Source organism: Protopterus annectens, chromosome 5.part1, assembly GCF_019279795.1.
Source record: "Protopterus annectens isolate FY-2018-M chromosome 5.part1, PAN1.0, whole genome shotgun sequence".
Classification (NCBI taxonomy): domain Eukaryota; kingdom Metazoa; phylum Chordata; order Ceratodontiformes; family Protopteridae; genus Protopterus; species Protopterus annectens.
The window spans coordinates 290,226,031-290,253,259 of record NC_056736.1 but is presented as its reverse complement, the minus strand read 5'-3'; the positions used below and the strand labels follow the sequence as shown (position 1 = coordinate 290,253,259).

General features: G+C 37.7%; 1 protein-coding gene across 1 annotated transcript in view; it reads right to left on the bottom strand.

Annotated features, from left to right (window-relative positions):
• Nucleotides 1–27,229, bottom strand: part of LOC122803382 (interferon-induced GTP-binding protein Mx3-like) — a 1,250,224-nt gene that overhangs the window by 288,740 nt on the left and 934,255 nt on the right. The window contains exon 14 of the mRNA XM_044072962.1: nucleotides 18,391–18,549. Within this exon, the coding sequence (XP_043928897.1) occupies nucleotides 18,391–18,549 (159 nt within the window). The remainder of the gene's footprint in view (nucleotides 1–18,390; nucleotides 18,550–27,229) is intronic.

Here is a 27,229-nt window from a genome sequence, read left to right as displayed (position 1 = left end):
AACCCAAGAACTTTCAGAAACTCCCTGGTAGTAATGGAAGCCAGAGGAAGAAGAAGAGTTTGAAATAAAGAAATGAGAGAATAAGAGTTAAGGCCTTTGGAGGGGGCAGGGATGCAAACACTGGCACCATCTGAATCGGGATGCAAGCAATGGCACCATCTGAATCCTGCAACCCAGAAAAACATGATCCTTTGAAGGGGTCACAGAAGACTTTTTTGAAATGTATAGTGAACCCCAGGCTCTGAAGAAGGGAAATGGCAAAAAGTACATTTTGCAAAGGGGTCTCTGTAGAGGACTCCTGAATCAACAGGTCTTCTAAGTAAGGAAATATTTGGATCCCTCAAAGCCTGAAAAAAGCAATCACTGGAGCAAGGCATAAATCACTGGAGCAAGGCATTTGGTGAATACCTGTGGGGCAGTAGAAAGGCAAAAGGGCAAAGCAGAAAACTAAAAATTCTAGAAAGCAACAGACAAATGCAAACATTTCCTTGAAAAAAAGGATAGACTGGAATATGGAGATAAAAATCTTTGAGATCCAGAGACACCATACAGGCCTCAGGAATCAAGACAGGAAACAGAATCTGAAGGGGCAACATACGAATGAAAGGCACTTTTAGAAAAGTGTTTAGATGAAAGAGGTCTAGAATAGGTCAAGTGAGCTCTTTTCTGGGCACTAGAAACAGTCTAGAGTAGAACCTTTTCCCCCGTGGGACATAGGCATCTCTTTAATAGTTCCCCTGAATCAAGAGATTTTGAAGAACCTCTGGGAAAAATTGAAGTTGTTCCCGATGAGGCTTAAGAATGCACACAAAAGGAGGATGAGCTTTCCACACCATGAAGTACCCCTGACGAATGATTGACAGAACCTAAGAATCCCGAGAGATCTGAAGCCAAACAGGAAGAGAAACAAAGTTGAAGAGAAAGAGGAATGCGGCAAGGAAGAAACAGATAGTCATATAGCACCTGGTTATGTCCAGAAAAGAAGGCTTCGGAGTTCCTAAAAATTGAGTGGCCTTAGCAGGAGGAGCCCATTTCCATAGATCTGCTGTCCTTCTCAGAAGGCAATAACTTGGGTGAAGGATGCAATTGAGATGGCTTATCAGAGGCTACAGACACTACAGAGGGGTCAGGAGCAGGATATTTACATAGGAAAGAACAAGTCTCAGGCACACTATAAAACCTGTCAGGCTTCTTGGGAGCAGGGGACAGAGAATCAGGTGTATGAGAAGCATCGGAAAAAACATCCAGTAAAGCAGCCAAAACAGGAGGAAAAGCCACGGATTTAAGAGATTCCAACTGCAGCAACTCATAGTACCTCTTATGGATATCAGAGACCTGTGCACAATACCACTTAAAAAATCCATCATCCTAGTGAGTGCATCCCCACAAGAAATTTCCTCAAAAGGAACATCTGGACTAATAAACGACTCCTCCTCTGACCCAAAGTCCAAAGCAGAAGGAATTTGAGTAGAACAAGTCAAGGATTTATTATCAGAATCTGACTCATCCTCAAAAGAGTCTTGTTCTCTAGGCTTTTTAAGAGGAGTAAAGGACCAAGGAGCAGCAGGAACTGAAACCCCCTGAGAAGGCTTTAAGGACATTAAAGCAGTAAACAGCCCGAGTGAAGGCCTTTCGCTCACTTTGTGGATCCCTAACTTTTTTTCTTTTTTTAATGGAATGTCCTCTCCACAAAAACTGAGAAGGCTCAGACCCAGGACAGCAGTTGAGAACCGTAGTAGGAACTTTTTCCCCAACTAAAGACTGAGGGTCTCCCCTAGGCTCCTCAGAAAAAAATCAACCGTGGTTCCCCCTGAACATTGAGATGGACACCTGCAAAGCTTCTTTGGATGTGCTGCCAGCTGGACCCTCACCAGTCTCTGACACAGTTGTGGCAGAGAAATCCAACAACACAGCTGGGTGAGCATCCGGGTTTGTAACATCCTCAGGAGAAATACCTGGCAGATGGACAGTGGAAGATTTCGGTCATTCCTCTTTCACCTTCATCTTCCCTAATGTCTGACCATCAGGGCAGGAGATTCCTTCCATTGTATCTTTAGCTAGAAGCTTAAGACACTGGTTCTCAAGATACAAGGAAAGGGAAGAAAGTCTACTGTGAAGCATTTTCTGAACAAATGCCTGGCAAATAGAACAAGACGTATGGTCATGAATCTGTCTCCCACACTTGCATTTACCCTTCCTGGATGACATTAACTTCAAGGAGCACAAAAAAAACAGCAGAAAACAAAATCCCCAATATGTCACTTACCTGCAACTGCAAAGAAGTCAGCAAGCAAGTATAGTTAGTCACTGGAGAATGAAAATGCATTCAACTGGCCGAAACAGATGCAGGAAAACAGACCAACAGTGAAATCATAAGTCCGGAACTGGTGGAAAAGAAATTCTGATTATGGTAGGTCTGAACGTCACCTTTACACCCTACGCTAGGACTGTTTGGGTGACATTCGGCGTACCTTTTAAAAAGGCAACAAGTAGTCTTTGGGAGATTGGCTGGATGTTTGAGTTTCCACAGCAGGGAATCCCTTACGTTAACAATACTGCAGCAGTGAATGCAAAGACATTTTACTGTTTTATTATTTTACATTTGTTGACCGGGCTAGTCTAGCTGGAGACATGTCCATTTTCAGTAGAGGCCCGGGGAGAAAAGCTCCAAGAAATCATACAGAGTTAATACAAAGTTAAAAGTAATACAGATATTGAAAGAACAGAATTATAGCAAAAAATTTTTTTTTTTTTTTTTTTTTTATATACACAAGTAGTACAAATTAGAATACTCATAGTGATTTTGTGAGAAGGTACAATATACATATATACAAATATGCTATATGCAATACTATAGTTTATTGATACATGGAAGGAAGTTACTAAAGGATGTGGGGTGAGATAAGTGAATAGGAGAAGATTTAGTCAGGGTTAGTACAGGAGCATAGCCAGTGATTATTGAGATATAGTTTTAGATTCCTTTTAAAAAGTGAGAGAGAAGTCTGAGATGTGATTTCAGAGGGTAGTTTATTCCATAGTTTTCCAACAGAGTTAGAGAACAAGGAGTCACCTGCTGAGTTGTTAGGTTTAGTAGTATTGATCAGCAGTTTGTTTGAGGAGCGTAGAGTTTTGAGATTATTATAAGGTGTAATGAGGCTACAGAGTATTGGAGTATTGCTAGGTTGATACAGGGTCTTATGGGCTATTGTGAGCTGGTGAAATTAAAGCTGGTTAAGAAATTCAAGCCCGTTTAATTGTTTTAGATTTGAACAGTGATGGGTTCTGAAAGGAGAGTCTTTGGCAAATCTAGCAATATTATTATAGGATGTTGCTAGTTTACTGAGGTTGTTTTTAGAGAGATTGGTATATAAGGGAAAGGCGTAAAACAGAGTGGATATTAGGGGAGTTCTGGCTAAAGCTGTCCTGGCTCCTGGTGTAAGATAGGGTTTAATTCTGTAAAGGGATCCCAGTTTTTTGTTAATTAATTTTATTGTGGTGTTTATGTGAGTATCAAAGTTTAGATTGTTGTCTATTGTTATTCCAAGATAGGGTTTAATTCTGTAAAGGGATCCCAGTTTTTTGTTAATTAATTTTATTGTGGTGTTTATGTAAGTATCAAAGTTTAGATTGTTGTCTATTGTTATTCCTAACAGTTTAGTGGTCGGGTCAGGAGAGATAAGAGTACCGTTGTTAGAAGTAAGATTGAAATGTAAAGAGGAGGACTTTCGGGTTGGTGTGAAGAGTAGAAGTTTAGTTTTTTTTGGGGGTTTTGAAGGAGGCAGCGGTGTGAGAACCATTGTTCTACAGTGTTGAACGCTTTTTGGGTAAGAGTCTGAAGTTCAGTTTGAGAAGTGGCTGAGCAGATTACGGTAGAGTCATCTGCATATTGAATGCAGGTAGAGTATGGAATAGCCTGTTTGCAGGTCATTAATGAAGATGGAAAATAAGAGTGGGCCTAATATGGAGCCCTGTGGGACACCGAGGTAGATAGGAAGGTGATTAGATAGTTTATTTTGTCAAAGTACAGCCTGCTGACGGTTTTCCAGGTAATATGTAAACCAGTTCATAGATAGAGGATCAAGTGAAAGAGAATTTAGTGTATGAAGAAGTAATTGGTGGTTAACCATGTCAAAAGCTTTGGATAAGTCAATGAAGACTGCAGATGAAAGAAAATTTTTGTTGCGGTTATTGTTGATGCAGTTTGTGAATGATAGCAGGGCAGTGGTGGTACTATGGAAAGGTCTGAAGCCATGTTGACAGTTAGCAAGTAGGTTGTTCTGGAGAAGGTGGTTGAGTATTTGTTTATGGATGCATTTTTCCATAATTTTTGCAATAGGGGATAGTAAAGCTATGGGGCGAAAGTTGGAAAAGTAATTGGAATTCCCCCCTTTATGTAGCGGGATGATATGCAAAATTTTCCAGATAGCTGGGACAGTTCCTTCACTTATGGATCTATTTATCAGAATGGAAATGGGATAGGCAGTGGCTTTAGCTCCTTTTTGTAAGAATTCTGCTGGGAGTTTGTCAGCTGAGGGGGTGGTAGGTTTTAACTTTTGGAGAAGGGAGAAAATGTAGGAAGTAGACACTGGTTGTAGGTGAAATAGGGGGTGTGGATTTGTAGAAGAAGTGGGCAGGTTAGATGTATCAGGAGATAGGTGGCTAGCTAGAGTTTGGATGGTATCTGTGAAGAAAGAGTTAAAGGCATTTGCTGTTTGTGTGGGATTCTCTGGGTTTGAGCCTTGTGGGTTTGGTGTGATCGATTGGCCTGGGTTAAGAAGATTGTTAATACTAGTCCAAACTTTTTTAGGATCCTTGAGAGAGGTTTGTTGTAATTGGTGGTAAAAATTATTTTTATCTAGTAGAATGGCATTTTTTGTACTGTTTCTATGTTCTCTAAAGGTTTGGTGGTCTGTCTGATTCTTAGTAATGGGCCATTTTGCCCAGGATTTATTTCTAAGTAGGATTTTTTGTTTAGTATTGTTAGTGAGCCAAGGGGCTGGTTTAGCTTTGATTTTAATAGAGCGAGTTGGTGCGTGGTGGTCCAGGGTGGCTAAGAAAGTGGAATTAAAGTATTCCACTGCTTCATTTAGAGGGAGAGTTTTCAATGGTGTCCAATTACATTGTTTCAGTTCTGTTTGGAAAAGTTCTGGGTTAAATTGCTTTTTAGAGCGTATTGTTCTGACAGTGTTAGGGAATATTATGTTGGTTTTTTGTCTGATAATATACGTTAGTGAGTGGTCACTTAGGTCATCTGGAAGGGTTCCTGTTATGTAGGTTTGATGATGAGTATTAGCAAGTATCCAATCCAAGGTACTTTCTTTGTTATTGAGTCTATTGGTTCTGGTAGGGCAGTTTATAAGTTGTGAGAAGCCATAAAGGTTGATATGGGTGGTGGGGTTAATATTAGTACAGGAATTCCAATCTATATTAAAGTCCCCAAGGACTATGGTTTCTTGTGGGAGATTAATAGAAAGCCAATTAAGGATGCACTCAAGTGTATTACTGTTATTTCCTGGGGGAAGATAAACACAGATGATGTTTATGGCTTTACATGTGTTGACCTGAAGTTTGGAGATAATTATTTCTGCACTATTGTCCAAAGGTAAGTTAAGATTTACAGTGCTGACTTGAAACTCTGTTTTATAGAGGATTGCTACTCCCCCTCCCTTTTTGGAAGTACGGTCAAGTCTAATGATATTGTAACCAGGTGGGGTGACATCATTGTCTTTAATGGTAGGTTTCAGCCATGTTTCTGATAAACATAGGATATCAAATAGGTGAGCCTGTAGGAGGGCGTGAACTTGAGCAATTTTATTGCAAATACTACGTAAGATGGGCTATTGAGAGTGAGTTGGCAGGTTTGGTAGGTGATAGGGTCGTAGTTTTGTCTTGGTTGATGTTTGCAGTGGTAAGGGGATAGTTAAGGCCAGGGTTGGGATGAATGTCCCCATCTAATAGTGAGTGGGGGAGTGTTAATGGTTTAGGCCGTTGTAATTTACAATAAGAGTCAAATAATTTTCTAGTTTTTAGGTTAGTGAACTTAATGTGTGCTAATCTGTGATATTTAGCTAGTAGGTAGCTGGGTTTGAAAATGAGGTTTAGGAAGTTTCGAGAGAAAGGTATCGTTGGTGTTGAGGTGTGTTTGGATGGGAAGGGAATGGTATAGTGGAGTGAATATTCATAGGAGGTAAAGAGATAGGTGGTGGCTAGAGGAGGTAGTAAAAAGACCAAAATTATTTAATGTAATTTGTGGGGGATAATTGACACAGACATTTTAAAGGATGGTGAGGTGAGAGAGAAGTGGGAGGTAGGTAATATAAGCACTTAAGAGATATGGTAGCAGGTTGGGTATTAGAGCAAGGAGGGATGAGAGGTAGGTATAAGTGGGTGGGTTGTGAAAAAAGGGGGTTGGGAGTGTTAAGGATGTGTTTTGTATGATATGAGTAGGTATAGCGGGGTGTGTCCTCTAGGGGAATAAATGTAGGAGCACTGGGGGCAGGTGGAATTTGGGGGCAGGGTAGGGGAGCGGAGTGAGCCCGAAAGGTGAACGGAGCAGGTAGAGACAAGAGAGTAGTCTGTCAAGGAAGACAATCAGTGAAGTACGAGAAATTCAGCAGGTAAGTCTGGTAGATCTGGGAGTTGGAGAGTGTGGAAGAAAGTCAAGTGGCTAGTAAGAAGAGATTCAGGCTATTAGAGGAATAGCAGGTGATAACTGATACCTTAGGACAAGGAGAGATGGTGAAAAGATCAGGACATTTTACTGTTCATTCTCCAGCTATTCTGTACAAGACCATGGCATCCTACAGAGACAATAAATGCTTATGTTACTGAACTGAAGAATTCAACCAAGGACCCGGAATTTGGTAAGCTGCAAGGTTCTTTAATAAGACAATAGTCTGTGGTATAAGAGTTATGGAATAAAGGGTAGGCTATTAGAGATGCAGATATGGCCTTATCAAAAGCTGTAAATATATGCAGATCAATTGAAATTATAGGTACACAGGTAAATTAATTCAGAAAATGCATGCAAGAAAAACGCAAGTCAAATAAATATTCAATAATCAGAAATTAACTGAAAATGTACTTTAGTAATGGAGATGAAGCACACAGAAAATATTACATAGTTGAAATGTAAGCCTTGCATACTATGTATGGCCATACATATGGAAGAAGTGTGTCTTACATTTAATCATTTTTGCAAAATCAATACTAGAAAGAACTATTCTTATAAAGACGTGCAAAAATGTTCAAAGGTAAACAAAAATGCAAAACAAAAATTTCACTTGTTGGTACTACAGTAGTGAAAACAGCTGAAACAGTGAAGTTTGACAACATATGAAAAGCACACAGGCAATACTGCTGGTTAGAATTAGCAAAATATGCTGAGAATAAACTAAATATGAAATTTAAAGTGGGCAAATGTGCAGAGTGCAACACTGGATACTTTTGAACCATCTCAGCTAAAGACACAGAAAAAAGTGATGTATACACAACATTAGTGTATTAAGTACACCAGACAGAGCTGCTGAGTCAACAATTACTAACAAAAACATAAAATTAAGTAATACAATATCTTGTTTCAAATCATAGCACTAAAAGAAGTGCATTTATGCCTAATTTCCTGACCATTTCAGGAACAGCAAAACAAAATCACAGAGTGGAAGTGCAAAGCAACAGTTGTACAAACATAGATGCATCCTGAATACTGTGCAGAACCTCAGCAGTAAGGTCCTTCATGATAATGCTGATCTATTTACATGCTTAAGACGTTTGTCAAGAGAATACCATGTGTAAACAAACCCTGATGTTTTGCCAGTGATGCATGTTCCAAAAAAAGTACTAAGTGCTATCAACAGAAGGATTTGATGCGAGTGGAAAGCTTAAATCTCATTAAAAAGAAATAACAGCTAACAGAAGTAAATGCTATCATTACTGTTGCAAAGAAAGACTAGATGTACATTTGTATTGATCTTCAACATCTAAATAAAGTCATTAAAACACACTATTTCCATTGCTTATAGATGAATTGGCTTCAACAATGCCAAGTGAGAAGTCTATTTTAATACTTGATATAAGCCATGGTTTCTGGCAGATAAAGCTGGAGGATAAAATCTCAAAAACTCCAAAATGTGAACATTTAATATTTCGTAAAGAAGATGTAAACTTTTTTAGACATCTATTTAGTATTTCATTAGCACCAGAGGTTTCCAACTGTTTGTTGTATAGATAAATGAAGCTTTCGAATGTATTGCAAATGTACTTAAGGATTTATTAGTGTGGTATAAAGTCTTATTGACAGCAAAGCCAAAAACCTGTCAGACGCAAGAAAAACATGGCAAGAGATTGACACAGCTCTAAATAAATTATGACAGTATAATTTGAAGTTAGGTAAGAGTAAATACAATAAAAAGAGTAAATACATGAATCGTATTCTAACAGCATAGCAGCTACAGCCTGACAGAGAAAAAAAACAGAGCAGTTGCACAAATGTAAAGACAGATGGCAAGCAGGTAGTATTGGTATTTCTAGGAATGTAACAGCATCCTGTAAATTTGTACGAAACATGTCTGAAACAACAATGTCTCTAGAAAACTGTCAGGACAAGATGTCATCTGAGAATGCAGCTATAAATCAGTAAAGAGTATTGAAATTGTCAGGAAATTAGGCATAAATGCATCAGTGTTAAAAGTACTATGATGTGAATAAGCCAGTTGTGCTGCAAGTAGCTGCCTGTCAGAATGACATAGGAGCTATGATCCTTCAACAGAATAGTTAAGTTGACTATGGGTTAACAGCATTTACAAAAGTACAAAACAGATATAACCAGTTAGAAAACAGACTAATAGAAAAAGTGTATAGGTGTGAAAAAGTAACTCTCCACAAACCTTTGCATGGCAGAGTCAGAAAGCATTTGCACAAGGCACCTCAGAGACTGAAGAAGGTATTTAATTTACAGACTAAGATGAATGTGCAGCACAGACCTGTTAAGGAACTAGATACATAAATTATGTTGAATAGGGTGTATTCAATGCAGCACCATGAAGAATTCTTAGAAAACAATATTCTCTGGGTAATACCACAATTACTAAAATAATATGTAAAAGAAATGCAGAGATAGTACAGCAGTGTAAGTAAACTAACTATATCAGTAGGTGTTCACTGCTGCAGCAACCAAAGCTATATGGATTATACCTTGCATAGGATACGACACACACAACTTCCAAAGCTTCAGGGCACACTCTGCATGCTCAAACCATTAGACAGTTTGAGCTTAGCTGACTAAAAGACAGGTTTAAACACCAAGCCCTTCAGAGATTTCATGTCAACTGACAGAGGGAGGCTATGCTCTGAAAGGACATTGCTAGTTACAATAACAAAATGTCAACACTGTGGCATAAAAAGCACAAAAATAAAAAAATACCATGGAGATAGAGGGAGGGAGTGGCTAAAACAAGGAAGATAGAGGGAGGGAGTGGCTAAAACAAGGGATATGGAGGGAAGGAGTGGCTACTGCAGCAGTGATCATTCAAACATCTATAAGTCATAGTAAGTTTACTTACACAGCTGTACTGTGTTCAAGTTAATCATTCTTGCATTAGCCTAAAGCTACACTGGTGGAAGGAGAAAGGTCCAGGAGCCCCTGGAGAAAGGTAAGAAAAAAGCCTAACCTAGACCTGGAGAAGGAATCTAGCTTGTAATGCTTTGTAAAAATATGTAGAGAGGACCAAATTGCTATTTCTGTAATACTTCAAGAGTCTAAACCTTCCCAAAAAAGCCACAGATGAAGCCAAGACCCTGGTAGAGAGTGTCTTGCCCTTGCCCGGAATAATTTTGTTTTAGTGGGAATAACAATATGTAATAGTCTGAGATAACCATTTGGAAACAATCTGCTTTGACAAAGGGTGCCCCTTCTTACCTTCACAAGGAATGAACAACTGACAAAGGTTTTGAAAGACTTTGTTCTCTCAATATAGTACCGGAATTATCTGTGGACATCTAAGGTATGAATTATCCTTTCTCCCTCATTTTTGGGTTCTGGGATGAACACAGGGAGATGGATAATTTGGCTCAAAGTAAACTTGGATACGACGTTAGGCATAAAAGAAGGACTAGCTCTCAAAAAAAAAAAACTGTCTCTGTGGGAAGTGAGATAAGGTTGACTGACTGCAAAAGCTTGTAACTAAGACATTGCTCTGACCTCTGCAGGAAGAGTCAGCAAAACTGTTTCCCATGTTAAGAACCTCAAGTCAGCCAGATGGGCTGGTTCAAATGGAACAAGCGTTAGCTTGTCTAACACAAAATTAAGATCCCAAGGAAGAGTCAGCAATTTTCCTGGAAGTCTCTTATGCAACACCGATTTCAAAAACATTTTGACATGAGAATGCCTTGAAAGTGGGGTCCCATTGGCATACATGCTGAAATGGCAGACAATTGAACCTTGACAGAAGAGTAAGGCAGGCCACAGAAAAGTAACTCACACAAATATTGTAAAACCAGACAAACAATACCCCTGAATGGGTACTGGCTATGTCATTGGCACCATCTAGAAATCCTTTTCCATTTGCTTATATCAGATTTTTGAACAGCATGCTTTCTTGCTTCCATTAATACCTGCTACATGATCTTAGTAAATCGGTGCCTAAAAGTTATTAAGACCCTATTATCAAGGCAGTTAGTTGCAGTTGTTTTGGGTTGTGCTATACCAAAACCCCTGTTCTTGTGAGTAGATCTAGTCTGTGACATAGCTTGTGGTAACTGCCCCTGGTCAATTCCAAAACAGGTGAGACACACTGTTGCCTGGGCCAGAAGAATGTCACTACACTGACCTTGTGGGATGTCTTCTGAAACTTCAGACGTAGCAAGGGTATCAGTGGAATGGGTAGAAAAGCATACAGGAAAACTCCTGTCAAATGGAAAAGAAGAAAATGCATCTATCTTTCAGGCCGTCCTGCATGGAGTCCTGGAGAAGTAAAAAACAGCAGGAAAAAAGGTCTACTTCAGAAACCCCCCATAGATGGATCAACTCTTGGAAAACCGCAGATCTAGTTTCCATTCAAGAGGCTCTGCTTTTGTCTTGCTCAGCTTGTCTGTCACACAATGTTGCTCTGTTGATGCCTGTTGAGTGGGACTGTGCTGTAAAGCTATATCCTATGCCAACTTGCAAAGGGGCTAAGATCTGGTTTCCCCTTACTTATGTACCACATCACGGTGGTATTGTCTGTAACAAACTGTAGTCTTCTTGGGGTAAGAGGTGATTCAGAGAGCTAGCCTCTGGGTATTTTCTTTCTTTGACACCAAGATTATTATTGAATAAAAACCTTTTCCCAGCTGGGAATTAGGAACTCTTGCTATTACCCCTTGAGACAGCATGGATTGCAAGACAGGAGGAAACAGAGGGGTTTGGTTTGGTGGATGTGGAATAATTCCCTGGAAACGAGGAATTTCTTCCCATTGCCATCTGTAACTTTGCAGAAACAACCTCAAAACACATTTGTCTGAAATAATTTGTCGCCAAAGAGAGACATGGAGAGTCAGAATTTCTAAAAGAGATAAAGGACTACCAGGATGGGAGGGAGGTAATAAGGTCCATTAATATAGGTATTCTGTCATTCTGCCTCATTTGACTGTCCTTTATTTTAAGGGGTTCCAGCTTTTTCTGGGAGGGGGGCTCCCTGTCATTGTTTTTTTTAATGCCTGCCTATCAGCATTTTGCTGAGATGGTTTATTTTGTTTCTTGCCAAATGCTGGACTAGAGAGCAGAAAATCCCTTGGAAAACTTGGAGAAGGAGGGATGAAAAATCTGAAAGATTTCCTATATCATCTCACCTTCCTTGTCACATTTTGATAACCTCTGCAGGAGAAGGTCCATAAACTAAATCTCTAGCCAAATCTCATTTTTACATCTTCTGGAAAGTTCTGAAAATGCTGCCAGCAAACCTCCTCAACACACTATCAGTGGCAACAACCCAGCATGCAATATCCACAGTCATATGCACCCATTAAACAATACGTACTGGCCTAGGAAGTGGAGGAAACTAAACCACACAAAGAAGATTCCTCCTCACAGGAGGGTACTGTAGATAAAACATCCCTCATACATTCACAATCAATCAGAATGAACTTTAACATATGAGCTTGGCAATTCAAAGCTCTAAAATTTAAAACTGCAAAAGCATAAACATTTTCTCCAAACTTATCAACTGTTTTACCATCCATCCATGTCTGAAGGGGAATGATTAGAGTTAAGAAAATGCTTGGCAGCAGTTGGATTACCTAAAACTGTAGCAGTTGGGTCAGGTCTGGTATGAGTGTATAAAATTTTGAAAGAATGAGTAACTTTGTACATTTTATCAACTTTCTTAGGTGCTACAGGCAGACTGACAGGGAAACCACGAGCTGTAGCAAACAGTTCCTCCAATGTTGACAGCACTGGGAGGATGGGTGGAGGTTCTGGGCATTCCAGCTGTAACAACTCATAGTCCCTCAGAAAATATTTAGTGTTCTCCCACTAAAAACACAGTACATTCTAGAAATAGTTTGAGAGAAAGAATCCCTCAGAGGGACATTCAGACACCATACTACCTTCAGAGTCTAAATCATATATCTGAGGAGATAAGCCTGTATCTGTCTCTTCCCATTCCACTACACACTCAGTTTTTTTAATATATTCAGGAAAAGAGGAATCCCTGAGAATGTAAATGTTTAGTTTTCGGTTTCTTTTTGACAGAAATGTTGGGGCAAATAGGATCATTAAAACCAGCAGCAGCTTCCCCAGAAATGGGCATAACATTCTGGCTAAGGAGGTTCTTCCTTCCTGTCCCTTCTCACAAGACCGACAAGAGTGGCTCTCCCTTGCCCAAAGAGGGGACCTTAAAAGCCACATGGCCAGTGGTTGTATAGACAACAGCAGAGCAATCAGGGAAAAAGATGAATGGTCTGAGAAACCAGCTTTGACCTCAGCAAAGTCACTCATCTGCAGCTGACACAAATTGCTAGCCTGCTGTTGTGGCAAAGACTGTTTAGTTAATGTTTTCTTTTTGTGGCTGGAAAAAGGACCAACTGTGGGTCTTGTAATTTGTTCCATGGCCAAGCTAAACATGGTACTTCTTTTCCAGGGAGACTAAGCTGCACAAGCCTGCAAAATTTTTAAGTTTTAGGTAATCCAACTGCTGCCAAGCATTTTCTTAACTCTAATCATTCCCCTTCAGACAGGGATGGATGGTAAAGCAGTTGATAAGTTTGGTAAAACAGTAAAAAGCACTGTAATACACTTTATCAACCACGAAAAGTAATTTAAACACAATTTCTCCACAGGAAAAAAAAAACTATTTTAGAATGTTTAAAATAACATTTAAACTGTCAGAAACAAAAGTATACTCCAGTTTAAAAGTACAGAAAAGTCCCATGACAGTCAATAAAAAGATGCACTCTTAGCTTAAGTCTGCTTGGCAATAGAACAAAAGTCCACAGCTGATCCTCGAAAACGTGCAGTGGAGCACACTCTCTGGCAGCAGAAAAGCTCTGAAGGGCTTGGTATACCAGAACCTTTTAGTCAGCTCACTTTTAAGTGACTAATGATTTGGGTGCATGGAAGATGCCTTGAAGCTTTGGAAGCTAGCTGGCTGCTATATATTACATAGAATATAACTGATATAGCTTAGGCTACTGCAGCAGTGATCAATATGAAGAACATTTACTGAACTGATACAGACATAGGAATGCAGTTACTGAAAGATGATACAGTGAGAGGCAGACATGAACTAAAATCATCAGTGAGGATAGAAATTCAGTCTTGTTTTTCTCTGAAGAATATTAAGTCATGACTATGAGTTACTACTCGGAGCTGTCAAAGACAACAGTCCTTAGCAACTGAGAAAACAAATATTTGAGTGGATACATGAATCACATACGGGAGCGGTAATCTGTAAAGAGTGAGCAATGTATTGGCCAGGAATGTTGACTTAGAACAAGTCGTACAAATCTGTACTATCTGCAAGGCATGTTACAATTAGAATGTAAAGGAAGACATGAAAACATACTCATTTCTAGACTGTTCGTTAGAGATGAGTGCATATGGATTTTTTCCATTTCAAAGAATCATACATCTCTTATCTGGTTTATTATTTCAGGTTATCTGAAATAATCACAGTAACAGACACACGTGAAAGTGCAACAAAAGGCATTAAAACTGTATTCTTAAGACAACACGTACCTGAAGTTTTCATGACTGACAATCTGCAAAATACAAGTTTGGAATGCACAAGATTTGTGTGGGAGTGAGAATATAAAGAAATAAAGCTTTGTTGACAGTAACTTCAGTGTAAAGGGTAAGAATACAGAACTACTAAAATAGTGTAGACTATCATGCAGTAAAGATAGCCACATGGTGCTGTGAACATGAGCTCAAGGTGATTGTCACTGTTGAAGTAACACCAGTGTTGTGTCTATAAATGAAGCTGTTGTACAAAAAAAAACTATTCTAAAATGCCAGACATCGAAGTTTAAATTAACTTGTTAAATTCTCCGGATACAGTAGAAGTCAGATACATACATGGACTGCTAAGAGTTAAAATACATTCTGAAGACTGAAAAGTATATTAACAATGTATTTTTGAATATTTAAAAAATTTCATATTTGATGTAATTAGACCACGAAATGCTTAGTAAAGTGTTAAGCTTAATTTACAATGATTAGTGCAACACAATGCATGCATCAATGTAACATAATAGCTGGCGTATTTTATATTCTAACATATATACACACACGTGTGTGTGTGTGTGTGTGTGTGTGTGTGTGTGTGTGTGTGTGTGTGTGTGTATATATATAAATATATATATATATATATATATATATATATACATATATATATATATATATATATATATATATATATATATATATATATAAATGCGCGTGTGTGTACGTATATACACAGAGAAAGAGAGATATTGTATATACTGCAAATAAGTGTGTGTTTATATATGTGTGTGTGTGTATATATATATATATATATATATATATATATATATATATATATATCTAGAGAGAGAGAGAGAAAAACAGAGAGATACTACATGTAATCATTAATGCTAATGAGCTGGCTACAGTGATTTGCATATCATGAGCTTCACAGTCTTCATGAGCTTCACTGTCTATTTGGAGAGTTCTCAGGAATTGTGCCTTATGGGTTAGACTGCATCTTCTGTATCCGTGTCTTATTTAACCAGCACTCCTAACATGACAGCAACAACATAGTAGGACTATAATGGTACTGATAAAGTTCTTAAGTAACAAAACATCTGGTGGCTGTTCTGTAAACTGAAGCCAGGCCACCATAAAGAGCATGGTGAACAAGGTGCTGAGCACCTCTGATGTAATTTTACTTTGCAGCAATATACAAGCAGGTATCTTTGATGACTACAACAACCATCCATCAATTTTGTTAACCAAAAGTAAAAAACTATAGAGAGTAAACATATGTCATTTTTTTCTCAAGATGTATCAATACACAGGTTTTAGATCTATAGTAGAGCTCTACTATCTTTTTTGTGTATGATGATGAATATACAATTTGTGATTTTTTTTTTTTATCATCTTTCGACTTCTCCCATTTGGGGTCACCACAGCGGATCACTGGTCCATAGAACAATTGGCAGTGGAGGTTTTATGGTGTTGAGTTGCCAGACCGGCACCCATCCTTCACAGAAAGCGCACACACATGCACACACTCACACCTAGGGCCAATTTGAGAACTCTAATCCACCTACTGCATGTCTTTAGAATGTGGGAGGAAACCGGAGCACCCGGAGAAAACCCACGTGACCACACGGAGTATATGTAGACTCCGCACAGAAGGCACCCCAGCAGAGCGTGCAGAACCTCTTGCTGTGAGGCAACAACACTAACCGCTGCGCAACTGCGGCTGCCCATAAATAAAGAATTTGTGATGATGATGAAAATTTAATAAAGTCTTTTCCTCTGTCTTAGTACTAAATGAACTATTCATGTATGTGTGTATGAACACACACACACACACGCGCATTTTTTTTTTTTTACACCTCCACTGGCTAATGTAACTCATTGCCCTAAAGTGTCTGCTACAGAATGATGAACTGGTATAGTGGCAAACTGTTGTACATTAGTTTTCATGACTACTAGTACCCATTTGTCTGATGATGGTTCTCTAAATCTTAACACCCTTTTTATCTTCAAACTCTCATGTATTCTTGTGGTATGGTGACTGTTGTAATTTAAAAGATAGTGAAACCTTTTGCTCCAACTCTTTCCAGAGGCTTTTAAACCAGACCCCATATTTCCTCTGTTGCTGCTGCTTACGAAAGAATAGCATTTTGGTGAGAGTAACATTTCTAGAATACTGAAACACTGCTGAAGAAATGTCTTCTCCAATGAGTATGTGCTTTTCTCCCTTAAGAAAGCCTAGTAAACGCGTGCCAGAGTTAACAGGAATGTCCATCATTTGTGCTTTAACACCATAATTCTGTTTGTTAATGCCTTTTGATGAGGTGAGTGAAAGAGATGGGAGCAAAAATGCAAGCTCAGGAAACAGAGAGCTCTGCCTACCTCCCAGTTACCCAAATGTAGTACTACTGTATTCATATTACTGGAGTTCACCAACACAAGTATATTCTGTGTAGACTGCTAGAAATGAAAGCAGCTGGCATCTATCATAAGTTCTTATGTTCATAGGTTAGTAATAGGCTATCTGTCCTTCTGGACCATTTTAAGCCTAGCCAATTCCCCACATTTGAGAATCAAACCTTGCATCTTGTGTCTGTAAGGTAAACACCTTAACCATTATGCAAACGGGTCTATATCATAACACCAAAGAGGCGTTTAATCAAACGCCTCTTCGTCGAGACAAACAGCAAATGCACTAAAGGGCAATGATCAGAACACTGATTTCTTTCCCTGGGAAAGAAATCGGTAGCACTAACACACAAACACTTTCAAACATTACAATGTGGGGGGGCTTCACCCCCACACCCTTCCCAACTAAATATACCAACTCCGAGATCGCACTACAGTGGGGAAAGTGGCAAACACACGAAGAAGGCCAAGCGATTTATTTCCCAGGGAAAGAAATCGCTGTTTTGAGCGTTAGCACTTTAGTGCGTTCGCTCTTTATGTGTTGACAAAGAGGCATTCGATTAAACGCCTCTTCGCTGTTCTAATATAAACCCATGCAAACTACTTACTTATAGGGTAATTTCTCAGCAAAACTATCTACTTACTTTGCCACACTGCTCTGTGCTGTACTAAAAAGTCAGACCACTACTGGATTTATTTTGGTGGTTAAAAAAAATGATACTACTTGCCGGAAACTGACCAGTGCTAGTTCTTACAACCATCCTTCAGTCTAATTTCCTCACATGGTTCATATTTAGGGTAATGTCAGCACTGAAAACAATTATGAATTGAAGAACAGAAAAGGTATTCTGTGGGAGCAGTCTTTGTATACCCAATACTTCATAAGCTCCCTCCCACCCATTGTGGATGGCGTATTCAGAGTTGTTAGTCAAACCTGAGTCACTGTGGCTGCAGTCAACGTCCCACCCCTCTGTACACAGCTATCATTTAAAACATTTAATCACGTGACCACCAGAAGAGTTGGACTGCTTTACAATAAAAAAACATGCAAGACTATTTTTATTTTTTTATTTTTTTCTGTCAGAGTCTGCTAGCAGTTGACTGCTATGGTTATTCTGAACCAAGAAATTATGAAAATATAAGGTTGTGGCAAAGGTTACAAAGTGTTTCCTGCTGCTGTTGCTCTTTTACTTAAGAGGTCCCCTCAGTATGCAATTTAAATAGCAAAGTAATGTCCCATTGTAACATGTATATTGATCAAGGTAGTCATGCCAGAAACCAACATTGCAGGCAACCAATTACTTTAAATGAATGTCTCTGTGAAATGTTCTAGCTGGCTAATTACACAATGGGTATCCCAAAATATTAAGCATACAAATCTAGCTCAGCATCCAGGGTCAACCAGTACAAAGAATCCAAAGGCTCCACTGCAGTCACAGATAACAAACCTCTACCATGAAAGGGAATATCAATTGCATAACTTCTTAAAAAGCACGGAGCTGGAATCCATGTGTTCAGACCAAGTGCAAGGTTAAACAGTGCCATCATCTTTTTAAGAATATGACACCCCATAAACACTGCCTTAAAGAACACAAATATCCATTCTTAGAATTATACTCCTGATGTAATATGGTGTACACTGAAATCAGAGGAAGAAATTATTGCTGCATATCGAAGCAAAAAATGCTGCTCATTTTTCCTTGTGCAAGGACTGAATCCATAAACATTCAAAAAACTGGCAATGTTCTCTTATTACATACTAAAGTACCACTTCTTCATACCGCTAACATTTTTCAGTGTGGAAATCGCTGGAGTCTCTAAATGTTTTATCTGGTCTTTTACAATACTCTCAAATGTCTTGTAGTTAATGAAACCAGGCAATTCTCGTCCACGGTATACAGAGTCATACACCATTACTTCTTTTCGCATTTTCTTTTGAACTGAAAAGATAAGAAAAATAACAGTTTTAGTATCACAGTATCCTCTATGTTTGTATATATGTTTCCACCAACTGAATGTACACAACAGACATGGTTTTGAAAATTCAGATTTTAAAACTGCTGTTCATATGAACATGCTATTTCCCAAGCAATGCTACATAATTCCACAAACTCAAAACTTGATATGAACAAAAATGCAATGACCACGCCATTCAAGCAGTTCAAAAGAAGCCCAATCTATTTTATGTTAAAAACATGTTGCTTAATGTTATTAAAACCATAAGCGCTTTCATTTCCAAAATGAAGTAACTTAATCAGATAACCATCATAATAACAGAAACCTTTTTATATCCAATCTAATTTACATCTGCAATCAGCTAAACACACACACACCCTTACTCAGCCAATCATGATCGACCTTTTCTATTGACACATCCCTTCCTCTAATTTATGTATAATCTTTATATAATCCATCTATTAAAAACATAACATTCTTCACATTCAATTATTCACTTCACCTTTGTTTAAAATTATAAAATCATCTCTAATGATTTTAATTTTAAAATACTTGCAACAGAGACATACTCATTAAGGCCGGGCCAGTGCATTGGATTCAAATGCATCTGCCAGATCAACTTGCGTTTTTCGAAAAGAAGTGTCCATGTTCCTCCCCTTTTATTTTTCTGTATACCATATACCATGGTACCAGATACCAGATATCATGACTACTTCTGGCAAATGGACTGCCTGGTTTGATTATAAACTCCAACTTCCCTATGCATTATTGTGAAGGACATTTATTGAGTATGGCACTGCAATGCTACAGAGCAGACCTCAGTGAGCACTGTACAACCACGAATGCCACTGACTCTACCACGAGACACATGAACTTGACTATCTGGTCTCAAAAGAGGAGTGCAAGTTTCTCTTCATTCCTTTTATTCCCTACCAGCTTCAGCAATTGCCTAAGCTTGTAATAAAAGGTGAGTGGCCTGGGTCATTGTGAGGATTTTATCCTTCTATGCTACAGAGCTGGCCATAATGTAAAATTAAAAATACAGAATTGAAATAGTTCTAGCAAATTATTTTACATTTAATACTATGAATGTAATCACTGTAACATTTTTTTATAGACCTACTTGCATGACTAAGAATAAATATCAACCCCTGGCAACATTTTGTGTCAGCATGTACTCTATTTGCTGATGGAAGTATGACCCATGTCAGTGGCATAGAAGGACAGAGTCTGCTACTGACGCTAGTGATCCTGAGTTTGATTAATGGCTCAGATGTTTGATGGCAAAGGTGGGGAACGATGACTGTGCCCATCCTGGGAGGTGAAGCACACACTTGGGTGCACTTCACAATCAATCCCTGAAGGAGGCCAGGGACATGTGAGTGTCATTGTCTTTATGAAAGTTGGGCTGTGGCTGAGTCACCACAAAGGCAGGTACAATATGTCAGCAATGCTCTTTGCAAGCCTTTCTCTAAGACAGGATAAATGTGGACAGTAGGAGAAAGAGAATGTATGCCCATATAAAAAAAAAATCATCTTTGGCAGCAGAATGGCTCTTGCCTCTGATGTCTCGATCTCCTCACTAGGCCTGAGCAAGGGTGAAAAAGCACTGCAGGATGCTAGATATGGTGGATGAGGAGAGGTCCCTGGGAGCAGCTTGAGAGTCAGCTGCAGGGTCACTGCAAAAGTTACTCATGAATTTATAGCTGTAGTGAATTCAGGTTTCCCTACACTGGTTAGGTCTTAAGTGGGCAAATGTAATCTTGTCAATTTCTTTTCCTATGCTCTGAAGACCTCAATTGCTTCTCTTATAAAAAATCACTGCCAGTGTGTTTTGTATTTGTGCACTGGCAGTGATTCACATTGCACTCTTCTTTTTTCACCACAGCTGTCCAACAGTGGAGTTAGTATAGACAACAAAGGGGTCTGTTAAACTCTCCACATGGGGGTGCAGGCAGCTTGACCCCCGAAATGCTGTTTATTGTTTGTTTCACCAAGTTGAAGCTTCTGCTATGTTGCTTATGTGGATGAAGACTCACCATGAATATCTTTAAAGCCAGCATCACTGCTCTCATTTCTTTTATCCTGATGTAAAGGCCTTTTCCTTCTACAGGAAGATCCTAAATATGTACCACACACACACACACACACACACACACACACACACACACACACACACACACACACACATACAAACATATGCCTGTCACAGTACGAGGCATCAGTTTTCACAGTCCATATTACAGGGAGAAATGATGAACCTTGGTGCAGATTTACTTTATTTTACCATTAAAGGAAGAACTTTGCCACTGGAGGCAATACTGGTTATCAAGTGCTCCAGTAAAATCTGTGCTTTGGTTTCAGGCTATTCAATATTAAATTTGGGTTTTTGTCAGTCGGTTGTAGCAGGAGGGGGACAATCTTCTCAGTTAAAGCAATCCATTAAGTTTTGAAAAGAATTAATACAGATAGAGAATAAGGGGTGAATTTTAAAACATTTTATTTCTTCTTGATTTAAGAAGGGAAGTGCTAGAAAGTTGATATATGTTTTAAAAGTTTTACACGAAATATGAACCCAGCAAGGGTACCATTGAGAATATTTTAACATTTATAATCTCCTATAACATAGAGGCAATTATAATTAAATAGTATAACCTAAAGTCAGGAAGATTCATACTACCTAAATGTTTAGGTGATTTACTATCAGCATTCTGAATCAGCTTTGGTTGACTGTTTAGAAGGTCAACCCAAAATGCTGAATCTGGAATGCCAAAAAGTAAACCAAGGCAAAAATGAATACATTGACAACTATGTTTCAATGTATTTGACATAGCAGGAGGTGAAGTCAGCCACCCATGCTATGCACAGTTACATACCATTACAATCTACAATCAATGGTACGTTAATGCTACTATTTTGCAGGGGGGCTATGCTACCCTGCATGGCCACAACCCCTGCACATTAAATATACCAAATCACAGATTGCACTACAGTGAGGTAATGGGCTAATTCCCTGTTTCCCACTGAACCGCGATCTCCCAGCATGTCGAATCAGGAATGATCAAGTGCAACATGTCACTCAATCATTCAAAAACTATCACTTTTGGTTCGATTCACTGACGTTTTGAAAATAGTTTTTCAACCATGTGTCACTCGATACCCTGCATTTCGTGAATGTTAACTTAATATACTTAATTCTTGTCCGTTTGGCATTCCTGATGAATTTAGCTAGTTTAAATTCTATATTTTTAAAGAATTTATTTAGTAAGTTCACAATTATTGATATAAAATGAAATAGTAATTTTGGAAACAGTCATTTTGACAACTGTGATTATTGAAAGAAAAGAAAACTTCAGTGATGCCCATTTTGAGATATCATTTTGAATTTTAGACCAGCATTTCTTAATATTATTCTGTGAAATGAGGTTTGTGTTTTGGAAAAAAGATATTCCCAAATAATAACGATAGTTTAAGTTTGATACTTTTTGCTTTGGTTAGGTCTAAAAAGTTAAAATTAGGATTTACAGGAAAAATAATGTATTTAAAATATTGAAAAATCATAAATTGTCTCAATTTTAGAAATTTCTGGGTTAGGGTAATTTAAATACATATTTAAATCATATGTAAAGGCTGTGTAGGGAATATTATAACCTAACCATGGTGGATAACTATAGAAAAATGTATGAGTTTAAGAAATAATGACTTTATATAGAGTTTGAGTAATAATGGGGATGGGGACAGCCTTGCCTAACACCATTTTTTATATAAATAGACTCAGATAATTGCTTGTTTTATCATTAATCTAGAAGGATTATGATATATAATTGAGTTAGGAAAAACAAATCTTTACATGACTGTAAAGTGAAAGTTAGTATTAACTCTATTAAATGCTTTAGGTGTCTTGATAGACAAGACAAAAGTATTTGTGTTTTTATTTGCAAGTTAGATAGACTATGCATAGCAAGTGTTTGATCTCTGATTTGCCTATTTAAAAAAAAGACTGAAATTGAAATATAAATGAAGGTATAATATTTTTAAGTTTTTTAGCACACTGACACAAAAATGTTAATATCCATATTAATAGGAACTGCTAATTTATAGTTAGCTGAATCTGTTGGATTTTTATATGGTTTTGGTAAAAACATAGTTTGATTGCTTTAGGTAGGAGTCACTAATGCCATTTTCAATAATGAAATTAAAAAGAACATACATGATTTTGCTTAAATTGGGTTCAAAACATTTATAAAACTCAACATTATATCCTTTAGGGCCTCTGGATTTATCTAATTTTAAATTGTTGACAACAAACTGTATTTCTTCTAAGGTAATAGGTTTGTCTAACATTTCTTTATACGATTTGTTTAGGTTGGGAAATTTCATTAAATTTAAATAATTAAAAATGCCATAAAGTGTTGCATTTGATGAAGAACCGGAATGTAGTTGTTGAAAAATATCATAGAATGCATTTATGATATCCTCATCCAATGTGTACATGGTGCTATTGTGTTCAGTCTCATTCATATTCTCTGGGTTGTTGGGAATAAGCAATAATCTAGCTAAGAATCTAGATGAAATTTGTGCCCATTCAAAATAAGTTGCAAACACTTCATTTCCATACCATCTGAATTGGTTTAAGAATAAAAGGAGCAATTGTTGCTGAAGGTGCTTGATTTGTTATTCTGCTCCAGGGTCCTGGGAAGTTGAAAAATGGGCTTATAACAAATTTAATTTCTTCTTTTTTTTAAAGAAACATCTTTATTAAATTAAAGTGTATGACACAGGCAATATTACATTTATATAAATGAAAATAAGCCATAGCAACATAATCTCAGTTGCAAATATCTTACAAACCGTGCCGACACAAATGCAGCTGCAAAGATTATACATCATTTTTAACATATCCAGTCATTTTCAGTTAACCACTACACAGCTCATTCAAATCCTGACTTCTTTTAAGCTTCATTCCTCCTCAATGTATTGGTCCCATGTTTCCCATTTTTCCTATGTATTGCTCTTACCCTTTTCTACAGACCCTAGTTCTAGTTGTTTTATCTCAGTTACTATCTTCTCCACTGCTAGTAAATTTGAATTAGACTTACTTCCATTTTCTAGCAATTGCTTTTTTGACAGCCATCATAATTAGAGTCAGCAAGGCCTTACTATGTCTAGGCAATTCTGATTCTGTATCATAGCTCAAAAAATCACTTCACTAGTTGCTCCAATTTGCCCACCCAACATCCCCAACAGAGCAGTCTGTATGGAATCTTTAAAACCAGCCAACTAATTACACTCCCAGAAAATATGTTGCCAGTTACCTCTTTCTTTCCCATCACACCTTCAACATTTGCTGTCTACCTGAGGAAAAATTCTTTGGAGTCTGCTTGGGGCATAAAAATACCTATGTAAACACTTCTAGGCAAAGATTCTAAATCTTCTAGATTTTGTTGCATATTTGGGAGATACACATATACCGCCTTCATTGTTTCTTTGTGAATTGCTTATCCAATCTCTCTTCCCAATCCTTCCAAATCTCCTCTGATTGATTATAATTATCAAGCAATATTTTATATGCTGTACTAATTACTCCTTTCTTTATGGCAATTTATGTTCTAGATTCTACTACAAACTCTACCACTGTTGTTCTTTCATTTAGGACCCCCTTGTTTCTTTCTCTTTGCCTGTACTCTATCAATCCTTCATATGGAAGGCAATTTCTAACCTGCAGTCCAGAAAAATTCTTGGTGTCTTCCCACTCTATTACCTTTCCCTCTCTAGTTATTTGCTCCCAATACCTTGGTTCTTTTGCCAGTTTTCTCCAATATATTCCCAACCCTCTTGCCTACTGTTTGTATCCCTAATTGCAGTCATCCCTATTGGCAGAATCTCCTTTCTCCATTCTCGTGTTGGCTTAGTTCTTAGAAGACCTTCTGCTACTTTATGAATATTCTATTCTGAATGATTATTGTTGCTCTGCTTAAAGGTCTGTATCCAAAATCCCAGTCAATCCCTGTTACTTGAGCTTCCCTCTTTTCATCATCATCATCTCTTTGCACTTTGAATTATGGTTTTCTGCTTGTACTATGTATAGAAACCTTAACTGCGCTGCTCTGAAATACCCATTCAAGTTAGGTAATCCCTATCTTATCCCACTTGACTCTTACGGTCTTTCCCCTCCCAGATAAAATCTTTCAGCTCTTTAACTGCTATCCACAACTTCTCCTTAGGTTGATAAAAATATGCATGACCTGTGTATAAGACTAAAGGGACTACAAATATTTTAACTGTTTGTATCTTACTATGGATATCCATATAACAGAGCTTCCATTTCCTCAGTTTTTGTATTATCTTTTGTTTAGTCTCTTCCAACATATCCTTAAGCTGCCACACCAGTATCATTTTTAATCCATACTCCTAAATACTTAATTTTATCATGTCCCCATAAGTACGGATATTGCTGAATCAATTTGTATGTAAGCACATAATTTACTGATATTGCTTCTGTTTTAACTTCATTCATTTTGTATCCTGAAATAGTTTGAAACTCTCTCAATATGTTCCACAGCACTGTAACGTCCCTGTCTAATTTGGTCAGATATAAAATAATGTCATCTGCAAACACAGCCAGTTTTTCTTGACTACTATATCAATTATATCCTTGAATTTCTGAGTCCCTTATTTTCTTTGCCAATGGTTCTAAATATAATGCAAATAAAGGGGACAGAGGACACCCCTGCCCGGTTCCTCTGCTTAAGCAGAGATTTATTATAATTTTATCAGGGAATGAAAATGATTCCATTGCTCTGCTCATAAAATCCCAGCTTACTCTGCATAAAGACCCACCAACAATGGTATTTTCTTACATTATGCTTCCCTCCAGATCACCATTGTTATGTTAATGTTGTCAAATGTTTGCCTCCCCTCCACAAAACCACAATAATCCATATATTTCCAATTTGGCATCACTTTTGCCATTCTTTTAGTCAGTATAGACATAAACACTTTATAATCAAGCTTTAGTATTGAAATGGGCCTGGATGAGAGCTTTACCCTCTTTAGATATTACAGCTACTACCACTTTCTTCTATGGTGTTGGTACTTCTCTTCCTCTTAAAATACTGTTTAACAAAACCTTCCAGATCTTTATCAGTTTTTCCAAACTTCCACACAGGAATACCATCTATTCCTGGGGACTTTCCTGTAAATTGGCTATACATTACTATTTTTATTTCACCTCATCCTATCCTTACTGTTGGTAATTGAGCCTTCTCTACCTCTAACCTTGGCATATTTAATTTTTCCATAAACATTCCCATTTATACTTTTCCTTGATTCTCACATTTCACTGATTTAGACAGACTTTCATAGAATTTCCAAAATATCTCTAATATTTCTAAAGATTCCCTTGTTGTATTCCATGTTATAGGCTCCCTAAGCTTGGTGACAGCCCCTTCTACTTTCTGTTTGAGTCGCTGTGCTCAAAGTTTTTGTGTTCTAGAGTTATTATCGAAAAACAGTTGCAATCTTTCTAAACTCATGCATATTACTGAGGTAATCCCTTATTTTCTGTTTAGTTTTCTGCAGTTGCGCCTCTTCTTGTTCTGTGAGATTACTCCTATTTTGCAATACTTTAACATTTGTCAATCCCTCTAAATAATTCTCGTTACTTAACCATATATCCCTTTCTTTTATTTCCACTTTAATTTTATCCCACTCCCTAGCTACATTTTCAGAGGTTTCTATCTTCTCTAATAGCTCCTGAATAATTTCCAATACCCATTCTTTAAATTTCACCATTTTCAACAGATAGGTGGGAACGCCAATGTCTCATTTTTATTTTATTACTTTGTGTTTTTATTTTAGTTATTATTGGTGCATGATCCGAATCAGTTATTGGGTCCATATCAAGACCTTTAATTAAATGCATGTGTTCCTGTGAAATGTAAATTCTCTCTAGCCTAGCCCAGTTCTTGTATCTTGGGGAAGAATATATAAATTCACTTTAAACTCCTAGTACTGGATTTACATCTTCCATGCCAAATATTTTCGTAAATTTCTTCAAAAGTCTATCCTCCTTTGTTATACTTTCCCTTCTGGGCTCCTGATATATCTTCACTGCTGCAAATCAAATTCCAGTCCCCATGTGTAAGAAATATTCCTTGCTAAAAGCTGATTATTTCTCCCAGTGTCTTCTTAAGCTCCATTATAGCAGTTTTCAGTGGAATATAAATGCATACCAATGTAATCCTCTTCCCTTGCCAGTAGCCCCTTAGTACTACATATATACCATTATTGTCATTTTTGGCCTCTATTACTATCGCAGCTCCTCTTGCATTTAATGTTAAGTATTCCTCTTTTCTTTTGCCCCAAGTATACTGCTGAATAACCATCCTGTAAACCTTTCTTTATCAAATGTACACGATCAGTTCTTTCCAAGTGCGTCTCCTGTAGCATAGCTATTTGCACTCTACATTTTTAATATAGTTTACTACTCTTTCTTTTTTGTATTTATCTGTGAGACCTTTAACATTTAAAGACATAGAAATAATCATATTCTTGAGAGATTATTCCCAGCTTTTATGTATAGCAGCTTTTTTAAATGTCCAATTCCAGCTTTTGTATTACATACATGCACTGTTTAGCAGGTTAATCTTTTTATACAATTAT